This window comes from Cryptotermes secundus, unplaced genomic scaffold (genome assembly GCF_002891405.2).
Source record: "Cryptotermes secundus unplaced genomic scaffold, Csec_1.0 scaffold979, whole genome shotgun sequence".
Lineage (NCBI taxonomy): Eukaryota > Metazoa > Arthropoda > Insecta > Blattodea > Kalotermitidae > Cryptotermes > Cryptotermes secundus.
Window position 1 is genome coordinate 953,313 of NW_019736411.1, and position 23,219 is coordinate 976,531.

General features: G+C 37.8%; 2 protein-coding genes across 5 annotated transcripts in view; one reads left to right on the forward strand and one right to left on the reverse strand.

Annotated features, from left to right (window-relative positions):
- Positions 1–14,152, reverse strand: part of LOC111869936 (RUN and FYVE domain-containing protein 2) — a 33,154-nt gene extending 19,002 nt beyond the window's left edge. For 2 of the 4 annotated variants that reach the window (XM_023861828.2, XM_023861827.2), the window contains exons 1-2: positions 13,937–14,152; positions 1,695–1,873 (exon numbers count right to left, since the gene is read on the reverse strand). In XM_023861828.2, the coding sequence (XP_023717596.1) occupies positions 1,695–1,873; positions 13,937–14,126 (369 nt within the window). In that variant the 5' untranslated portion in view covers positions 14,127–14,152. Of the gene's footprint in view, positions 1–1,694; positions 1,874–5,965; positions 6,741–13,936 lie in introns of those variants that run through there. The other 2 variants (XM_023861829.2, XM_023861830.2) reach the window with 2 other exon arrangements.
- A 2,568-nt stretch (positions 14,153–16,720) lies between these two features.
- The window catches only part of LOC111869937 (soluble guanylate cyclase 89Db), an 84,676-nt gene continuing 78,177 nt past the window's right edge, over positions 16,721–23,219 (forward strand). The window contains exon 1 of the mRNA XM_023861831.2: positions 16,721–17,165. Coding sequence (XP_023717599.2) covers positions 17,124–17,165 — 42 coding nt within the window. The 5' untranslated portion in view covers positions 16,721–17,123. The remainder of the gene's footprint in view (positions 17,166–23,219) is intronic.

The following is a 23,219-nucleotide window of genomic DNA, read 5'->3' on the forward strand; positions in this document are numbered from 1 at the left end:
AGTGCACTGACAAATGTGTAACTTTTGACAAGTTTGCGGGTACACTTCACTTGTTTGCCAGTATGCATGCTGGCACAAAACGCCATGTACTGTCTGAAAACAGCACTGAGCAAAATGCACATAAAGTCTCTGGGTCTTCCATTTCACTTCAACTGCATTATCAAAGAAGTGTTACATAACACCACAGATCAATGACATAATTTAGTGGATCAAATCCATTTAAAATTTTGATTTTGAAACAGTGATCATACATGCACATCACTTAGACAAATTCAGCTATTCTTAAAGCCGAACTAGGCAACAAAATCAGTTACCATATACGATGGGGTACCCAAAAGAAACCGAACTAATTTTTTTGTGGGCAGAGCTTTTGTAGTACCGCGTTTTGCCGCTATGAGCGCATAGAGCTAACATTCCTGAGTCGATAAGCNAACTCAAGTGTTTGAGTGGTTTTCCTGTTTCAAAAATGGTGAAATGTCAATTTATGACAAACCTTGTTCTGGTCGTCCTTCCACGGCCCAAACACATGAAAATGTTGAAAAAATTCGTGAAATCATCAAGGATGATCGACGACGGACCATTGAAGAAATTGTGGAGCTGTCAGGAGTGACTTGGAGCTCAGCGGCCAGATTTGTGGCAGTCAGGTGACTGGTTTTTCCATCATGACAATGCCCTTGCTCACACAGCCCTGCTGTACCACAATTCTTGACCAAAAATGGTATGACCCCTGTTCCTCACCCTCCATACTCACCCGACTTTGACCCGTGCAACTTTTTTTTGTTTCCTCGATTGAAAAGAGACATGAAAGGAAAAAACGATGGAGGCACTGTCAAGCATCTCAAAAGATGAATTTAGACAATGTTTTGAAAAATGGAATACAAGACTAGACAAGTGTTTTAGTGTAAGTGGAGAGTACTTTGAAGGGGACTGAAGGTTTGTGCTTAAAATTTGAATAAATAAGTTAAAAAAAAAATAAGTTCGGTTTCTTTTGGGTACCCCCTCGTATTTATAGGAGACAAAAAGTAAGTTATTTTCTTATTGTAGTAAATGTGATGCCTACATTTCACATACTGACTTATCACTTTGCCTGAGTAAACAAAGCATACCAAGGTTTTTAAAACCTATTAAATACTAATCAGGCAGTAACAATAATGCACACACAGTACATCTAACTTATTCATTCTGTAATATTCATGTAAATAACTTTTTTCTCTTTTAAACATGGCATATCTCTATACAGTAAAACTGTTATGGTGCTGCATGATATTATGATAATATAATGTGCCACAAGTTTGCCTTGCGACGAGCTGATCACTCGCCCAAGGAGTCCTACCGAACGTTTAAGATCTAGTAAACCGAAGTGAAACGGAGTTTCATGGAGGTAGGCCTAGGCCCAAATTGGGGCTGTAGCGCCACAGAAAAAAAAATGTGCCACAAGAGCACAGAAAACACTAGCTGCAGACTATATTTCTGCTGATAGGCAGAGATGTCAGAAATGGTATCTCCGGTATCATTGTCATTACTTTCATGAAAGATTCTTATTTAGAAGAGCTTCTTGAAAGCTATGTTTTGTATTTCTTCCAATAATGGACGTCATGATCATAAATATACCTAAAATATGTGAAATACTGTTACTCACAATTACACAAAACGTTTACAAGCATTCAAATATATGATCCAAGCAACACTATTACCTTCTTTGGTTTCAATCCATGCCTTAACACATGTTCGAGAACTATAAAGAAATGCTGCAGAGGCATACTGTCAGAATCCAACATTCGACCATACTTGAGTGATGTTTCTATGAGCTCCTTCACTATTAGTTTTGATATGTTAACTAAATTGCTTCTTTCAATCATTACAGGGTCTCGAGCTGAAATAAAAGAAAATTTCTTTAATTACACATTTTTCTGTACTGCCAAATCTTATACAGTAAGTCAACTGTAATAATGATTTAATATAAGATAGGAAACATCATCAAATTGCAAGATACAGTAATATTCATTTATGCATTACCCCGACATATTTCAACTCTCAACAAGTCATCACACAGGTGTCGTTCCAACCAAAACATTCTGTACATTCACTCTTATAATACAATATACATAACGATTAAAAATAAATATGGTACAATGTATAGATATGTTGTACTAACAGCTTAAATTTAAGAGTAATTAAAATTCTTATATTCACCATGTGAAAAAAAATAAACTGCAACAATTATGTTTTGTGAATTCTAAGAGGCCTGAATATAAACTTCCCTTTTAATCTATTTAATATTTAAACATAATAATGCGTTTATATCATATTCTGAGGTAAACTGCTGCATTATCAAAAAAGTATGAAACTGTTTCAAAGGGTTATTGCTGTGCAGCAATAGATCTACAAAGGGCATTCAGATGCAGCAATTCCTGCCTGAAATCTGTGATCAGGCCTTTATTCACCTTGGTTCAACAATTAAAGTTAAAGAGAAAGCACTGTGTATGCTGTCATATGCTAAAAAAAAATTCCAGATGCCAGATTGGCATGGTGTCAAGAATTTTCATGGTGCTTAAAATTTTCTATTATATTATTACAGATCCAGATACAGGTTGAGAAGTATATCCACAAACCACTGGATATAGTATGAGTCACATATTTATTCTTTTGTTTCCTTTATTCCACTTATAATTTTACCTTGTCTGATAACGTTAATTTTTCTTATGTAATTCTTGTGTTAAAATAAGATGTAAAGTCACTATGGTAGTATATCGAATTTTTCTTATGCTAACTGAATACTATTAAAACCATGACATTTCGGTCAGAAATGAGCATGACTTGACAACTCTATGTTATATTTACAGCCACCTTAAAAATGAGCATGAGGTAGCAATATGCAACACAGCATAACATACCAATTAGCAAGAAAGGTGCACCTGACCATGCTTCACATCAGTGAATTTTACTATAATATTAGTTTTTAAGGTTTTTATAAAAATTTCATGACTCTGATCTTCATATACGTAGGTAAGTCAATAAGTAAGTTACAAATGGACATAGAACTTAAACAAATAAGAGTACTGATTTGAAAAATGCTTTAATTTCTCAAAATAATCTCCCTGTACATTGAGGCACTTGTTCCATCGTTTCACAAGCCCCTGAAAACCAGCAGCATAAAATTCTTTGGGCTACTGTCAGAACCAGGCGGTGCCTGGGATCACAAAGGCATACTGCTCACTCACATTCCAGCCTCAAGGACAAACCATAAATGCCGGCGCCTACTGTAACATCCTCAGGAAACTTCGTAAGGCCATTCAACAAAACCAACCAGGACTCCTAACCAAAGTCATGTTGCTCTTGCATGACAACGCACATCCCCATACTGCCAATTAGACAAATGTGATGCTGCGAAATTTCAAGTGGGAAGTCCTTGAGCATCCTCCATATAGCCTCGACCTTGCTCCAAGCGGCTTCCATTTGTTTGGCCCTCTTAAATATCATCTTTTGGCTGAACATTTTTCCGACAATGAAGCTGTAAAAGGGAAGTCACCGACTGGTTCAGACAGCAGCCCAAAGAATGTTATGCTGCTGGTTTTCAGGGGCTTGTGAAATGATGGGACACATGCCTCAATGTACAGGGCGATTATGTTGAGAAATAAAAGCATTTTTCAAATCAGTACTCTCTTTAAGTTCTATATCCATTTGTAACTCACTTATTGACTTACGGTCATATTTTATTCATACATACAAACTGTAAAGTTACCTTTGATATCTGGTATCCCCACCCGCCCCCAGTGAAGATGGTACTTTACAACAGAAACACGTCAAGGTTCTATTAGTGTTTAACTAGCACAAGAAAATAAATTAGATATGCTTATACAGCTACTTGAAGATTCATTTTTTCTTTACCTCATTCCCTTCATTCTCCTTTAATGATTTCCTGTCCCTTTTACTTGATCATTACACCTTCATTCCTGTCCCACTTCTTCCCTTGCACCCTTCACATTATATTTCCTTCACCCTTTCTACTGTACCTCAGTTCTCTTCATACATTTATCTCCATCCTTTCTACCATATTCTTTCCCATCTCTCTTATTTGCACATTACATCATTGTTCCTCTTCCCATTTCATAGCAAGAGCAGGGAATATTTACAATTTCCCTGTAACCCAGGGGTGCACACTGGGTTTTACTCAAGGACAAAAGAAACTGGTTAGAGGATCATACTGCAGCATCCTGTTGCACTTGGTATTCTAACTTCAAGTTCTCACTCCTTGTGTCTAGTATGTGTATTATTTACTTTTGGCTATTTTTGTTGATACCTGAGTATATTTTTAGTATGCTGGTTATTATGGCCATAGTTTCTATTTTTGGTATAGTAATGCATACGTTTTTTATGTCAAATGAGCATATTCTCATGTGTTTGTTAATTTCCATGGTTTTTAGATCTGTAACGTGATGCACAGAGCTGCGTATATTGTATGCATATGGCAGATGTGGGTGGTTATGTAATTTTTTTGTGATAACAGTTACACACTGCACATAAGGATGAAACCAACACACCAACAAAACATACATCAACACGTGCATACAAATAAAGTAACAATGGCATGATAATCTACAAAGTAACCTAAAATAAAATATTTTAGAAGCATTTTACATCGAAATGAAAAGCAGAGCAGCATGATACTCAAGCAGCAGGTTCCTTTAATCCAACATCTTATACACCTGATGATGGCCAGTTAGGGTGAAACATGGAGTGTTGTATAATGAGAATAGATGAAGATGTGTGAATATTAATATATCAACAAAGTTGCATAGAGATGGCAAGGAGTGTGAACATGAAGTTAGAATCACTTATAGGCTTACTTGTGTTAATTAAAATTATCATAATTCTCACTTCAAGTATTTTGTTTCTTATTCTGGCTCCTAGATTTATAGGAAATCTCTGCAGGCACAGCGTTTGTAAAATGCAATGGAAATTTTACCATGACTACAGAAAAGATACTCCGTATCACAAAGTAATATCTTCTTGGCAACATCAGTAAACAAAACACCTAGCATTTTAAATGGAAAGTTAGCAGGCACACCGCATACATCAGCAAGTCATTGAGCAAATAAGTTATACATAATGAGCCTCAAGACATCAATGTTGCATCAGAGTTTATAGCTTGGACTACCAGAATCTATGATCCCAAAAGCTTTACATAAATGGCTGAGAATTCCTGCATATAATAAAACATGAAATTAAATCATATTCTATCAGAATATGCCAGAATGTTGGGTCTATCCATAAAATAATGATAAAATTACACTACTCCTGTATCTCATGAAAAGATACTGCATACTGATAAAACATATGAAGATTCATTCATTCATCAGTAATCTGTCAGATGACAGGTCCACAGCCTCTTCCAAAACAGTTTCTCCACTTAATGCGATCTTCTGTTTTTGGAAAGAGACTATCCAGGAATAGTGATAATGTGGTAGTTTTTCCATTTGCTTTCCACATCGCAGTACAACAGCCGTTCAAACCACTCTGGTCACGCCTGTTGCTATACGAACTTGAACCATCTCGAGCATCATTTTCTCTGTGCTTCAAGTCGCCGCTGATGACGCTGCTTCCGGCATCAGTTTTCGGTGTCTCTCTTCGTCTGATGCCTACCCTTTGACCTGTCCAGCAAGGGAGGCCCTGCCAGTAGCTACGCTACCGCTGGTATAGCTCTCAGGGTCCTTGGCATACTCAAACACCCTCACCAACGAGGTGATATGAAGATATACAATTAAAAATTAATCAACAATGAAATAATACTGACATAATTTTTTCCATTTTTCTCACAAATACTTCATATTTTGCTTCTGTGGCTTAACATTTAAGTCACAGCACTCACAACTGATGTAGGGGAAAACTGCACTGAATGGCCATGAAACATTCATTCATGCACACATGTATTTCATATAATAAGTAAATTTTTTTGCAGGCATACCAAGTAATGGCAGATGTTCATCAGGGGATGGAGTTGATGGCTGAGAAGAAGATTCTGGGACTGTGAATTCCACATCTTGCAATTCTTTCAAGCAGAGCCATTCACCATCAACAGACACACGAAAGTTGCACAGATAGATGGTGTCTTGTGCACCTGCCATATCTTGATCAATCATTCTAGCAGGTTCTCCGTTGCAAGCAACGGTTATAATTGCTTCTAACGTTAGTAATTATGGTGAAAGACTTTAGAAGTTCTAATTTCAGTTCGTTTAAGAATAACAACAATACTGTAATACTTAAATATATAGCAAAATTAGTGAAAGATGAAATTCTTCATATATTACTTTCAGGAAAAGGCAATAAGCTATTCAAACTTCACAATCCACCCACTTTAATATACACTTAGGAACCGGAACCACAAGCCTGTTCAATGCTGACATCTCATTAATGTGCATTTTTTAGCAAGTAAGATGAAACTGTTATATACTAACAGATACTTTATCATACCAATCTCCTCATATCAACAAAAGAATATAAACTGTTTCAAGAATAGGCAGCCTCTTACTTAATGTCATTCACATGTTAGAAAAATGCTGCCAATTCTAATCTCTGACTTTCTGAAGACACAAACTGTAATACTCATTCTTAATACCAAAAGCAAATTAATCAAACCATCACAATTCAGGAAAGGAATACTGATATTCATGGTCACTATCCTTAAAATACAAGTCCCACTGTTATTGATTTCCCACAACATACCACTTCAGATGGCACCACAGTGATGGTGTGGAAATCAATACTCCTAGCTGTAGAACGCAAGACTGCAGTCATTTGGTAACTGCACATGAGCTACTGACAACAGGACATGGTAAGAGGAATCATTAACTCCTGGTATCTTTACAAAAACTTATCTTATTTATCTCTGGTCCATTTAATAATTCTGTCAGTAGCTCAGACACTGTAGGTTGGAGGATAACAGTTAATAATGAATTAGAAAAGATATGGAAGGAAATGATCTTGGCCTAGTTTGAGATACTATTCCAGCATCTGCATGGAGAGACTGAGAAAAACCACAAAAAACCCTCATGATACTCACTGTCCCAGCCAAGATTCAAACCAGGTACCTCCTGAACACAAGTCAGAAGCATTACTGCTTGAGCACAATTGTTTGGTCTCTTTACAAAACGATGGCCAAAACAATAACAGTTATCTCTACAGAAATATTTCACTGAATAGTTTTTATGATCTCTCATGATGCCTCTACATATGCAACACATAGTTCTTCATTGTTTTAACAAAATTATCTCTGCAGAATGTATTGTTGAACATTAAAGGTAAATCGTATTATTTTTCTTTCTATTGCTATTACTCTGTATTTCAGGTAACTACACCACAATTTAATTTTTTCTGACAACCCTAATGGAAACGGGTACTTGTGTGTGTACTGCCACTATCAAAACAAAGACTTTGTCCTTATTCATGTCTACCTATGACATACAGTAAACCCTCTCTAATTCGGTTACAGTTAATCCAGATTGGAACATGAAACACGAAAAATACTGTTCACAGTTGAGTACATCCTTTAAAACACTCAGGACATTAAGGAAGGCAGATGAGTCACTTGTTTGTTCAGACAAAACTTGACAATTTCTTCAAATCTTCACTATTTTGTTCAAAAACAATTACAACGTCTGAGTCTTCTATCGATGAATAAATGCACTGTTTTTTTATAGTTTTAAATAAGGCTCTACAGTGATATTTTTATTTATTTACATATGAACTACTTATATCATTTTCCATTTACTTGTGTTCTAAGCCTTTTATGTCTTTTAGGGCTCCCTTTTGCTTCATTAATTTAGATTATTGCTTAATGCAGATGACCTCTCTCCCAATTAATCTGGATTAGAAAGGGTTTACTGTATCACTAATAATATGCTTAATTACCGCTCCTCAGGCATGTTACTATGGTATTTCTCTTCAACTACTATCCTTGGATGAAGGATTTCAAGGCTCTAAAATTCTCTTCTGTCAAATGTAAAGATAAGGGTAAATTGTGGGTCCACAGTTTGTTTCACAAACCATTCCCGACCTGTTATTGTTGTAACTGCTGAGGTGAAAGAAGATGAGAAGGAGACCAAGATCACACTTCCGCAAGCCTATTTCATTAGTCAGCCACGTGACAGTGCGCTGTGACCGCGTATCCTTTTTACACCAGTGCTTTTTCGACTTCGTGTTTCGTTTTGCCTGCGATGGATGGCAAAATCGAGCAACGTGTCTGCATCAGGTGTTGCGTGACGCTCGGTAAATCCGCTACCGAAACCCTTGAAATGCTTCGTGAAACTTTTGGAGAATATGTTTTAAGAAGGGCAGCTGTTTTTCAAGGTCATTCACGTTTCAAGGCCGGGCGAGTGTCAGATGAAGACGACGAACGTTAAGGGCGACCAAGCATCAGCAAAAGAACAAAAACAAACTCCGTGTCCTGTAGTCCGCAAGCGAACTATACCGACCGAGCGACGGCCGCTTGTCGGCGAAGTTAGTGCCAACTTTCGTGGATAGAGGGTGTCGCGTGGTCAGCGCAACGGATCCCCACGGCCGTTAATCTCGGTTTTCTAGACCGGTGCCGCTACTTTTCCATTCAGGTAGCTCAATTATCCTCGCGAGCCTGAGTGGACCCCGTTCCAGACCCACTATTTCTCAGAAAATCTGGTAGCGCCGGGAATCGAACCCGGGACCTCTGGATCTGTAGACAGGAACTCTGACCAGCAAAACGACAGAAAATGTTTAAAAAAAATCGATAATTCATCCACGAAGACCGTCGCCGAATAATCCATGAGCTCGCAGACACTGTCTGAGTCAGTTGTTTGTGGAGTTTGCCAGGAGATCTTAACGGAAAATTTTAACATGCGCCGCATTGCCGCGAAGTTTGCTTCCCGACTCCTAACAAATGATCAAAAGCAGCAGCGCGTAAACACGTGTCTTGAGGTGTGTGGGAAGGCTAACGAGAACCCAACTTTATCTCTAGGATCATAACGGGTGACGAAGTTTGATTTATGTAATGTTCCGAAACAAAGCAATAACTGTCGCAATGAAAGAGCCCACAATCAAAAAGAGCAAAAAAAAAAAAAAAAAAAAACGGCACGGCAAGTCCGAAGTCATTGCTTTTTTTTCAACTTGAAGGGGAATGTTCATCGTGAATTTGTTCCTCGTAACACTACAGTCAACTCTGACTTTTACTATGACGTTTTGAGCCGCTTGAGAGAAAATGTGCGACGAAAAAGACCGGAACTTTGGTGCAACCACAACTGGCTCCTTCACCATGACAACGCACCCGTCCACACGTCCCTGAAAACCACAGAGTTTGTGACTAACAGGAACATGGTTATCGTTCTCCATCCCCCCTACTTGCTGGACTTAGGCCCCTGTAATTTCGCTCTGTTTCCCAAATTGAAAATGAAATTGAAAGGACGACGTTTTGAAACAGTGTCTGACATCCAAAGGGAATCGCAAGCCGTACTCAACAGCATTAAGGAAAATTATTTCCACGGTGTTTTTGAATCAGCCAAAATTGAGTAAGTTATCCGGCATTTCGTTTTTTATCTTGGCCTGGAACTTTCCGATACACCTAGCAGTTCTTCAGAATTTGACTCTATGATATATTGCTCAAGGGAAACCACATTTATGAGAGCATAAACCATTAGGTCTTCTTACTACATATTTTACTTTTAGTCTGCTCTTCATTCATTTTACTCTATTTAGATCAAATTATTACTCTCAGAATTTTGTTTTGTGGCACCCTCAGACTGAGAGACATTTAAAACTGTACATTACAGTGGAGGAACTATATTTTTGTATATGGAGAACACACAATGTGTTAAAGCTTGACACTGAAATTTATATTTTTAGCTTCAGCCTGAAATAATAAGTGACTTGACTTTTGTTAATGTATAATTAGTTTTACAACAATTTCACTTTTTATATTTCCGTGATTTAACTGAATATGATAACTGTTCACAACACTTTCTTTTTAAAACACACTGCCATGATAACAAAGTATCACTCCTAACAGGGCAACCTTCCAATGACAGACGTTTTATCACATACCTTACCACTATGTGTTCTCCAGCCACACAGTTTGATTTCTGCGATCAAAAACATTTTAATAGTAACCAAATTACAGAGTGGCTAAATCTAACTCCAACTGTCCACCATATCAGTTTTACACATGATACATACTAATGATGCTGCTTGGCAACACACAAGGAAACTCTGATAAGAGACTGTTACCGATGCCAAATCAATAATAATTTTCAAAAATTTCCATGATTTATTCTGACCCTCTTACAGTGCATACATTTATTCACTTTACTCTTCTCTCTTGCACTACATGTTTCAGCACTAAAGTGCCACCTTCGGGTGCTTTTCGATGTACGTCGAACTACTTCATAAATAAACTTCATAACTAAAATATATATGACGAATATATATTTTAGTTATTTTAGTATAAAGACAACAAGGCATGCAATGAAGTAGTTCGACGTACATCGAAAAGCACCCGAAGATGGCACTTTAGTGCTGAAACATGTAGTGCAAGAGAGAAGAGTAAAGTGAATAAATGTATGCACTGTAAGAGGGTCAGAATAAATCATGGAAATTTTTGAAAATTATTATTGATTTGGCATCGGTAACAGTCTCTTATCAGAGTTTCCTTGTGTGTTGCNAATACCCATTTTTTCTACCAAAAGGAAGTGTTTTACTAACAAAATGAAACTCACTCATTTTATACCAAACAAGGAAATATCCCTTGGCGCTCTGTGGTGCTAAATACTTCATGGGGGCTGGTGGTAAAGGAATACACATACATCTAATGACCATGGCTTTATGATGCAGTGAAAGAACTGTGTTCTGCCAATGAAAGTTCTGATTAAGACAGGAGAAAAGTTTGTTTAATAAGATTACAGTTTCAATGTGGGAATACCACAGAATAAAATGTGCAGATTATGCGGTTATTAAACAAGAGTGTGGTATAGAAGAAAAGAGATTTTACAGAAGGTGATGGTTTGTATTCCACTCAGTTGTGATGGTTATACATTAATGTCAAAATGTTATAACAATAAATCATAACTTAAAAATTAAACATTAGCTAATCTAAATCTTTGTAGTAACATTCCCCCAAACACATATAAAGGTTGTATTGTAATGGTTCAGTTCCCAGTGTTTCATCTGTCATAACTTGATCTACATCTTGAAGGTATGGTTGCCTATAAGGTAATGAAGGCTTTATATTCTGCGTCCTACCCTTTACAGTCCTGATACTGAATGACCACAGAAAAATAACATACAGAGTTGATAACTCTCAAAAACTTCAGCCACAAAAATACAGATGACAGTCATGAGACATAAATAATTAAAAATTAAAAATTCATTAAAAATTCCTTTGAGAAGAGTAAGGTCGTGAATCTGAGAGCTGTGTGTGAGAGATCTATTTATATAACATCATAATACATTTTGCAGTTGTTTCATGAATGTCATAGGAAATATTATGTCATTCAGCAGGTCAAATGATAGACAGTGGCATTTCATTGCAGAGGTCCAGGTTTTCAACCTGGAAGTCCATGAGAGGCTTGTGGTGGGTGGAGTGCCACTGAGACATATTTTTTATCTAAAAACAGCAATCACTCCCCAATGCAAGGGTTACATTCCTGAAAACAGCGGCAAGACCAAGCCCTTATGGGAAAATAGTGATTAGATTAACCAAGGTCACCATTAAATCCCCTCAAGCCTATATCCGGCCAAAAAAATAGCTCTAAAATGCAACCAAAACACATGTGCCTACACATCAGACATAAAATATACCAAATGTCACAAAATGCCACACAGCCACAAATCTTGTTTCGGATGGCGTTACAGACCCATCCTTAGCAAACATTTTAATGAGGAAGACCCTGGATTTTCTGCAAACAGTCAATCTGTCCCAGCAAACTTGTCAAAAGTTGCATGTGTGCTGGTGCATTGTATGTTTCAACCTTCAGGCTAGAACAAAGCATGAGAATACAAGCTGGTTTCTAATGCTTCACTTTGACAATTAAGTCATTTGTACTTTTAATCTGAACTGGTTGGCATATTTGTAACACATTTCCTATCTGGACACCACTTGGGCAAACTACATTATCCAGTTATCCAGCACTCTTCAGTTGGGTTGGGTGGTTGCAAGTTGTTCTCACTTGTCTACCACACGTCTGCACAGTCATGTGACTGCAGCAACATCTAGGAGCAGAGTAGGGAGTGTCAAATGGCAAAAATAGCATCTAATTTTGACTTCGCTCATCTCGTATCATGAGTGAAAGTTTCTCTTATGTGTCATAAATGTATGACATGAGACCCCTGGCTTTACTTCCTTTCAAAAGGAAGTTGTGATACAGATTTTTATCACCTTTAAAAAAAGATTTCCTCCACAACCTTCGTGCCTGAGCAAACAAGGAACACAAGGAAGGATATATATTTCTGAAAACATACAATCATTGCAATAATCGGAATATTTGTTGCAAGAATGATGGTCAATGCCTCCTCAGACTTCACTAATTATATATCAATATCTATGTTGAAGAGGAAAATCCCACACATGGTTTGCACTAACAGTGAACTACACAATCTTATACGTATTTAAAATTCATGTCATACAAACTGAAAATTACTACATGCCATGGGGACTTTTTAGGGCCTGCGTTAGTGTAGCTGGTTGAGGCACTATGCTACAAGCTGGAAGGATGTGGGTACAAATCCCAATGAGGTGGCGTTTTCAATTTACCTAATCCTTCCAGCCACACTATGGTCCTGGGGTCAGCTCAGCCTCTAATAGAAATGAGAACCAGGAATCTTCTGGGGTGAGGGAGTGGGGGGGGGGTGATGTCAGCTGGCACATAAGGCTGACAACCTTACTGCCATCTATGAGCCGAATGTCTTGAGAAAATATGGCACTCTCAACATCTCACAACCCTATGGGCCTTCATGGCCTGTTACGGGGATAGCTTTTCACTTTTATGGGGCTTTTTAAGCCACCAGTCACAAAGTCTGGAAGTACACATTTTTGAGAATAAAATTTGTAAAGAAAAATGCCTCTACCACAAAATTTCATGGAAAAAGCAGGCAGGCTTTTTCTTGGAAATATTACATTAAGTCTTTTAATCGTTTTACCTTTCTTTTAATTTTTGTCTTTCAATTGGGCCATTTTAATATGCTCTTTATTACATATCCAATCTGATTTGCAATTATTATAACCATATAATTTTTTTTTTTCCAAAACCAGGCACTGACCTAGATGTGGTTGTGCTGTGATGGTCATAATAAAGAAGTTATATGGTTATAACACAACAGGATGCATGAAATGAAAATTATTATAACCATGATACAATATACATACTTTAATATGTATTATGTTTCAAATTTTATAACTGTATACTTTTCTTCACTCATTTGTCTTCAATTGTGTCATTTTAATGTCCCATCATGTCATATCCACTATTAGGTGTATATTAATCCACTGGACAAATAAATGATGTGTGAATGAAAGTCACAAGTTCACCATTATGATAGGAAGGAGATGGCTCCTCCCATTCTGTGTAAGATTTGCAATTTTTTAATGAGCTGAAGATTAGACTGTGATCCTGCATGTCATGACACTGTGTTCTGGAGAGGAAAATTACATGACCTTTATAATATGAGCCATTTTGCACTGTAACACCCCTTAATATGTATGAATAAGTAGTATAAGTACTTACATTTGATGGGCTTATACTTATTTATAAACTATACAATGTAATTTGAAGATCATAATCTGTTCCCTCAGTCTTACAAAATGGCAGTGTTCGTTCGAGAGGTATACTGCTTTAGCGGCAAACCACTTAGAAAACACACCAAACTCTCGCAGGATTTGGAGAAATGTCAACAAAAATAAATATAAAATATATGCTCTTACACTTGATCACTCTCCTTACGCCAGTTCTTGATTCCTTGGAAATTATTAGTGCAGGCCATCTGTCTTCCTTAATAGATGAATTTGATGGAGAACGTGATAAACTTTTGCTGCCAGAAGAATTAACTGATTCAGTCACAGATGTAGTATCTATCGGAGAAATGGGCAAATCTTCACTACAGGCGGAGGCCATGTTTATGTTGATATTTTCAATATGTTTGAAACTTCGATATCTCACATGCACTTCGATCTATCGACCAATGGTTGATTCTTCTCGTCGACACCAAGTACTCGTCATTACTTGACGGCAGTAGAGGGCAGTAGCGTCATATTACGCTAATTTGTCAGATAATTGCGGGTTTTATTTTTTCCTTGATCTGCTACCAGACTACACCGCGTCACGCCACAGGAGACTGTACTCTTCATAGACACCACCGTGAGAACTTCAAGCTTCATGCATTTAGTTTTGACGTGCAATATGAACTACGAGAACTATGGACGGCCAGGGTTCGAATCCCGACAGAGGCAAGAGGTTATTCCTTCTCCACATAGTGAAGACCGGCTCTGGGGGCCACACAGCCTCCAATCGAATGGGTACCGTGATATAAGAGGCCGGGGCGTGAAGCTAATTATTCACTGCCGTCTAGTGCTGAAGTAAAAAAAATGTGGAGCCATACCTTCACTCCCCATACGTCTTAAGGGCGTGGTGCTTAATTAATTGAGCCCAGGAAGACCTTTATCGTTTACCTTTACAACATTAACTATAAGACAGATATCCCTTCAAATATTTTTGTGTCCGTCAACAAACACAATTTTCTAATCCGTATAATCTCAGTTGGATGACATAACAGTGATCACCTGATCCTGTTAGTATTGTTTTCTGAGTAAATTTCTTTAACGTGTACCTACATACACGTCATTTATAACTACATTATTGTTGCCGCTCCTACACTTTTATCCCTTAAACAGTGTTTGTTTAGAGAGAGATGAAAGCGTAAGTATGTTGTAACACGTGTATCACAGGTAACATTGTTTGAATTTTTCTAACTCCATGTATTATGAATATTTCTGAAATCGTATTTCGAGGACACGTTCCTCTTTTCACTGTAACTGTTACTTTCAATAGCCCGATATCGACCCGTTACTCTCAAATACTCGGGAGGCAGTGACTGTTGAAGGAATTATGCTTGTCTTAAACACGTATGTATGGAATCATAGCGTACTACAAGAGTTCTGTGAATTCTATTTCTTTATATCGTCCTTACCTTCAAAGTGAGCACACAAATTTAAAGTTATGTTATACAGTACTTCACTGACTCCACAGAAAATGTAATACCTCTGTCTGTCATAAACAAACTCTATTTTCTTCAATGACACTCTGAGTTTAATTTTTACTAAAAGACCAGATGTGATTGTTTTTATGATGGATTTAGCGAACTACTAACTCTAAGGAGGAAGAATATTCTTGGGAATATAACAGTCGCTCAGATGTTCAAATAAATTATTTTACAGAACCCTTACACTCACTAAAGTGTTCACTAGAGCCGCAACTGGTTCCTGTCCTGAGTCAAATGAATCCAGTTCACACTTTCACCCCATACTCCTTATAATCTATTGTTAATATTAGCCTCCTCTCTAAGTATGCACATTTTATGTCTCACATACCTGCTACGTACCTCCTTTGTTGAATCATTTTGTGAAGAACTTTATAGCTTGTACTCCTAGCCAAATATAATTAGAATGATAAAGGTAGGGAGGATGAGATGGGCAGGGGATATAGCATGCATTGGCAGTACAGAAATATATATATATATAGGATTTCAGTGGGAAAGCCAGAAGAAAAGATATCACTGGTAAGACCAGTAAGTCGGTGGAAGGATAATATTAAAATAGATCTAACATATAGAGTGGTGTGCTATGGACTGGATTGATCTGGCTCAGGATGGGCACCAATGAAGGGTTCAAGAGAAGACGATAATGAGCCTTCGAGTTCCATAAAATGTTGGGAAATTCCTGAGTAGCTGAGCGACTGGCAGCTTCTCTAGAAGGACAGCTTTAGGGCGTTAGTTGGTTAATTAGTTAGTTAGCTAGCTAGTTAGTTATTTAATTAATTGATTAGTTAGTTTGTTAATTAGTAATATTTTTTAGTAAAAGTTATGAAGCCCCTACAATAGATTCCCTCCTTCCGTCCCTGTTATTTCTTCTTCATTAAATCCAAAGAGTTTAATCGATTTCCTGTTCCCAAACACCCTCAGCCTGTGTTCTTCCTAACGGTGAGAGATTATTTTCCCAACCTTTATAAAAACAAGTACGATTATACAGAACATGATATTCTTTGTTGTAACGTTGTGTATTTCTGTAAAATTCCTGCTAAGTTTCAGAGGAATGTACTACCTCCATCTTCATTATCGAAAAATAAGCCAAACAATAAACCAACATTAAGCAGGTGGCTACTCTTTTAGTCTGAAAATAACGCGATACGTTCCCCCAAAATATCGGTTGAATTTTACTGACTGATACAGTGTTACAGCCTAGAAGTGACGGCTGTGAAGAACTCATAACCAACGTACGTAAAACTAATGTTTCCTGATCTTGAAACTTAGGGTTTATCCGTATATACGAGTAAATGTAAATATTTATTTTTATGTATATAAGACACAAGGTTCTCTAACTTAATTGTAATAGATATTTTCGAGTCTCAACGTGTTTTTAATTTCACTGTGAATGTAATCTTGATAGAGGCTACGATCTATAGGCTAAGTTACAACGGCTGTAGCTGTCCTACAGACTGGTGGGTTTAGACCTAGGCTACTCTAGCCAGGACCTTCCACGCATGACATGGATTACAGTAGCAGACAACACGCATGCACAAACACAAGACTATAGAGGTGGGTGTCTGTATGTGCGGAGGTACCAAAGACACCGACAATGAAACACTTGTTGTGGGTGTCGGTTCAATGATGCAACAGACTGAAGATAGCGGACAGTGTTATGTGAAAGTTCATAGTTTTGTGTTTGGTCAAGTGAAATGTGATGAATCTTCAGTTATATTAAAATTCAAAATATTAAAATTAATTTTAGGCATAAGAAATTGCCGCTACTTCTACACATACGTGTAATCTCTTCCACAGCTTGTTGTTAGTTTTTAATTTACTCTTGTAGTCCTCCGTATTCGTACAGAACAGACATCATGTATGGAATGCTGCTGGAAAGCGTTCAACATTTCGTACAGGTCAGTCATTCACATTAATCTCGAAGAGAACAACTCTAGCGTTAGTATTTTGGAAATGAGCAGTTACCAGTTCCATAACTAATACTTTACTGTACTGTCCTCATATTTGATTGCTGATAATTTAAAAAAATAACGGGCCTCTCTTAAGGCAGAAAGCAATATTCTGATTGTCTAATATTATTCATCTGATATAACAGATTCTGAATTCAAATATTTCTAGGCAAAATATGAAAAATTACTAGAATCCTCCCGATTTTCTTAAACTCGGAAGAATTCTTGAAGTAATAGACACAAAAATTTAAAATACGCATACTGGATTCATAGAGTTTATACTTGCAATTACGAAGATCATGCATGGGAGAAGTGATAAACAAGTAAAAAATTGTTGGTGGAAAGTTTGAAGTCATTAGAACGCTTGGAAGACCCAGACGTAGATGGAAGATAAATATAAAAATGAACTTAATACAAGGTTGTAGGTTGTTGAGTAGATTCATCTGGCTCTGGTAAGGGACTAGTGACGAGCTCTTGTGGACAAGGCAATAAAATATTCGCGTTCCGTTAATGACAGGAAATTTAAGTAACTAAGCACTATTAGATTCTCAAGATCATCTCTGTGTTATATAGTTAGTTAGAAATTTAATCCTTTCGAGCAATGAACACAATCAGGTTTCGGAAATTTAATTAATTTTCTGTTTTAATTGTAGTTTATTTAACGTTCTCATGTGGTGCCTCTTAATCGGATTATAAACAAATAATTTCAGTCCAGATGTTAATACTGCTTAAGCTAGATTATTGATCGCTTTCCTTTTATCTCGAACCAAGTTCTTATCTGAATGTGATAGTAAAGTAACCCACCCAGCTGTTAATGTGTGAGGGTACGTGATGACACATATGTTACGATTCGTGATGCTGCACGGAAATAACTAAGAGCAATGTCTTTGTGTCGCGTCTCTCTGAATAAGTTCTTTGGAATGAAAACCGTAGGAACAGAAAATATTCGCAAAGTGGATATAATGTTCTTGCCAATTTCATCGACTTCAGCAGACTTTACTTTTACTGATACTTATAATATGTACATAAAATTGTATATCTTTATTAGTACTAATCCCTATCATTCTTGGCCCATTTGCTTGCAAATATTATGCAGATTAAAGCAGTTGATTTTTCTCTAAATTTACTTTAATACGTATGGTTTCGGGTAGAACATAAGTGTTATCTACAATTAAATATCATTGAAAGCTATATATTATGTATACTTTAAAATTATTACATGAACTACTAAGAAAATTTAGCCCTGTTCCACTTTCAGCGCTTGGTACAACAAAACCTTCACCAAGGAAGTTGAATAATTCATTTAAAGTCGCAAAGGAGCGTGGCATAATGCATTCCACAAAGGACTGTTTGATTTGATCGCTGGTTTAATACACTTTACAGTTCACCGTTGTACACACACTAGGATTGTTCATCTTCACTATTCGTGTCCTGGAAACGGATCTCAACACAGAAACTAGCACTTCAAATCACTATGAAGTCTTCTTATTATTTCGTCTTCTTACTATTTCGTCTTCAGTCACTCTGGAACCTCGGAACTAGAAATTCTTCTGGACTCATTACTCCAGCTTACGGCTAACCCTTAACTGCCCTGAACTATTTTTTATTAATTCTTATTGATAGTGGGGTGGGACTAAGTCCCTTGTACTGCGGCCACTTCTGGCCCATCGTACCAGCCCCAGATGAAAGGTGAGGGTGATTGTGGAGCAATTGGTGGAATGAAGATTGACAGGGGATCCGAAATACTAGGAGAAAACCTGCCCCAGCGCCACTTTGTCCACCACAAATCCCACTTGACCAGAGCCGGGATCGAACCCGGGCCGCCGCGGTTGGAAGCCAGCGACTAACCGCTTGAGCTACGGCGCGGCCGACCTCAGAACTAACTCTGTTACTGTATTCACTTCTCTTATAAGCGCTCTGATACACCCCGTGGAAAACACCGTCTCTATTGTTGATGACGTCACCGTTTACGCGTAAGTGTGTTTACAGAGCCTATGCTTAGAAACGGGTTGCATAACCCCGTTGTTCCACTGATGCTTGACGCGGCACAGCCTCATCTATTGTTGCATGTTGGAGCTCGTTTACAGAGCTGTTGCCTGGCAACGTGTTGATCAAATCTTTGCAATATTTTTGTACAGTTTTGTGTGGGTGTGTCGAAATACGCCATATTGGATATGGTATACACTTTTGAAGGTACACGTATACTCAAAATATTCTGAAACCAGCCTCTACATTTTCGGGCCCCTCTCTCTTTAGTTGTGCCCCTCACAGCATTCATTCGGCGTATCTTATGAATGTCTTTCAAATGAGTGCATGGTCGTGTTTGGAAATTTGTTTTCACCACTCAGTTTATATTCTGCACAAAGCTTCGAAACAAGCGTCTATTGGTTCATTATTATTCAACTTGCCGCTGGGCTTGAGAGGCGATTACAGAATACTCAGAGAGTATCAGACAGTTCTGTGGGTTGCATCAACTGCTTGGTGACACGTAAAATTCATTTCAAGGGCTATTATTAAGTGGAATACTTTGTAGTAAACTCTACTTGAAATAAAACATCTCCTCAAATTCCTGTAGTCTCTCTGATTTCATTAAATTTTGGATGTTTAAGAAGAGATAAGTAAAGTAAAGGTATCCCTGTAACAGGCTTTGGAGGCCCATAGTGTTGCGAGATATTAAGTTTCCAACATTTTCTAGACAATCGGCTCATAGATGGCAGCAAGGTTGTCAGCCTTGCTCGCCGGCCGCTCTTTATTCCCAAGAACATTCCAAGAATTTTCGTGATATTCATTTCTGTTAGAGGCTGAGTCGACCCCAGGGTCATAGTGCGGCTGGAAGGATTAGGTAAATTAAAAAAAATCCAATGACCTCATCGGGACTTGAACCCGCAACCTTCCGGCTTGTAGCATAGCGCCTCAACCAACTACGCTACAGAGACAGATTTCAATCTTACCTTAAAACGTTAACGTTAGGACAGCTAAATGAATGACGAAGAGGACTTAAATTTAAATGTTATTTACTTGTGTTTCCTTTAACAATCTTTTGAACAGCTCAATCTACATAGCGTCGAAGGATAGGATCATTAATGAATATTAAATTGAATGGAATTTGGAAGGAAACGACCGTGGCCTAGTTTCATGTACCATCCCGACATTTACCTCGGAAGGACTGAAGAAAACCATGATCAACCACAGTCAGGAAAGCCGGTCTCCAGGTCAAGATTTAAATTATGGGCCTATGGAATATGAAGCATGAGTGATAAGCATTTAGCAACGAGATTCGCCTTAAAATGGGCCCGTAGAAAAGCAATGTCAAACAATAAGCAGCCCTACATCCAAGGGGTTGTGCTTTTTGGGGTACACAATTGAAGGGTGAGCTGATTATGATGATGATGATGTTTTACATATATTTTTAGGAGTGAAGGCATAAGGGGGATTCGTAGCTGTCCTTCCCATGTTTAATCTTCGAAACTACTAAACAGGCTCCATTCAAATTCTTGATCAGACGCAGAGTGACATTAATATCTGGTTCTTTTGGTTGAATATTCCCAATAAACGAAGTTCAAACTGAATTTTATTAGTATCGTCGCACAACAAACTGGTACCATCATACAGTATGCTGTAAACATAACTGAGTGTACGAAATTTATTTGGAACCTTTTGCGATATAGTGAACTCTATGTTACGATATGAAAAAGACAAACCATTTCCGAGTATGCGATACAATTGGCTTTGTGACAATGGGTTCATACCTGCAATAAATGAACATAAAATCCAAAGAGATATGGAAAATAGCAAAGAAAGCAATTGGAATATCAACTATCTTTTTCCCCAGTTTCTAGCTGGTTATTGCTTTGTAAGATTTGAGGCTTTCACGGCGGTGACTATGAACAAAGCAGTCTTCTGGGATTTGGCACCGTGTATATGTGGTGTTAACCGACGTTTTGGAGGAACGTATCGCCTCCATCTACAGGGTAAAAGGAAAAATATAAGAATTCTGCAAGCGGAGAGACCGTGAGAACCGGTNCGAGGATCTATATATCACTGATTGCTAACTAAAAAGGATATGGAGGAAATCTGTCATGGACTGCATTACTTCAGTCTCTCCTGACTTATACTCGTAATTGGAACTGCCTGTACAACACCCTGTCCTTTCATTATTGCACGTTCAGTCATCTACTTATTAGCTCAGGAGTGCATGGATTGTCACAAATAATCCATGTGTACGACCTTGAGATTGGGCAGTCCTCTTTGTACGAACGGCTCTGAGAGGTGTGGGTTCAAGTTAAATCCAGGTTTATATCGTAATTCCTGTTCGTTTAACTCGTTCATTGGCGATATTCTGATTTAGTTAAGCGTTGTCCTATCATTATTCATAAAAATTCATTAAACTACAGCACTTACGGATCCGGAACAGCTCAGTCGGTATAGCAACGGCCTGCGAGCTGGACTGCCGAAGTTCGATGCCCGGCAACGGATATCTTTCTAATCCACAGCGTTCAGACTGGTTGTAGGATCCAACCAGCCTTCTATCTAATGCGTGCCGGAGAACTCTTTCTCCGGTGCTAAAACGGCAGGGGCGTGAAACTAACCACGCACCTCCATCTAGTACCGAGTTCAATAAAGATGGAACCATAGGTCCAATAACCCTTGTGTTTTCATGGGGCGTTAATTAATTAAGTACAGGGACAAATTTACTTTTACCTCTCTGTTTTAATTTTCTGGAAGCGCCTGGTTCGAATCTCGGATACCGATTATCCTGACTAGAATTTCTATCTTGCGAATGCGGAATTATTAGCTTGAAATATGCCACAGCCATTTCATCTCATACCTTCCAAATTCTCCAAATGTGATCATCTTATCAGTCGAAATTGATTGTCGTATACAGTTGATACAACATGGTTAAATGACGGTGCACACATAGTATATACATGCTGTCAACCATTTAAGCCGCAGTGGTAAAAACTTCGGGTATAAAAAGCTAGAGAATAAAAACCCAAGTCAGGAAGTAAAACACAGTGATTCTAATGGGAAGTTAAGACTAAACTAAAAGGGTCGTAAAGCTAAAATAGGAGGAGGAGGAGGAGGAGGAGGAAGAGGAGGAGGAGAAGAAGAAGAAGAACTCTATATACTACCTTTAGCATTAGCAAATCCCGGATTTTCTTCACATAGAACATTTAAGTTTTTCGTGTGTTCTCAGGTTGTCGTGATGTAGGATTTGTTAGCTTTCTGTGAGGTACGCACTGAGTTCTTAAATGTTGTTTTGATGAATTTCAGATTTCCAAGTGAGACATGACTCTGTGTTCATGGCCCTCTTCTTCAAGCACTTCATTTTGCATATTTACTGGAGCAATGCCCTGGCTATCTGCCTACACATAATTTAAAATTATGAGTTGGCTAAAAGTGAAAGGATAACAGAATAAATCTCCTCCCCATTCGTGCTTATAAAGGGATCTGAATTTATTTCATATCCATGAGCTTCCTTTAGTTATGTTCATAATTGTAACATAGTGACAGAAAGCGAAAGTATAATCACGTGTCGTAACTAGAATACTGAACCCTTTTCGTGAATATAAGAATAAAATGCTCTTCTTGAACTTTTATCTGTCTCCTAAGATAATTTAACTTCACCTTATTCATAGTTTCCCTCAGAGGCCGAAGGAAGTTAAAATGGGATATTGAAATAAGTCACGCTCGACTCTGCTTCACTGCATTCATAATTTCACTTAGTTGACGTCATTGGTACGCTTGCTGCAAATTAATTCACACAGAACCGAACATGGGTAAACTTTAAACATTAAGAGACCTGATGTGAGTATTTTTTACATTTAATATATGCATATATGCATAGTTTTGTAATTTTATTGACAATTGCATGCTATAGTGACTTTACAATAAGTGCTAAATATGATTCTATAAAAAAATTCATTAAAATCTGAGACTTCTAGTCCTCGGACTAAGTATGGAACGGCTGTTGCTTGTATTCTTATGTGAGGAACGTTCAGA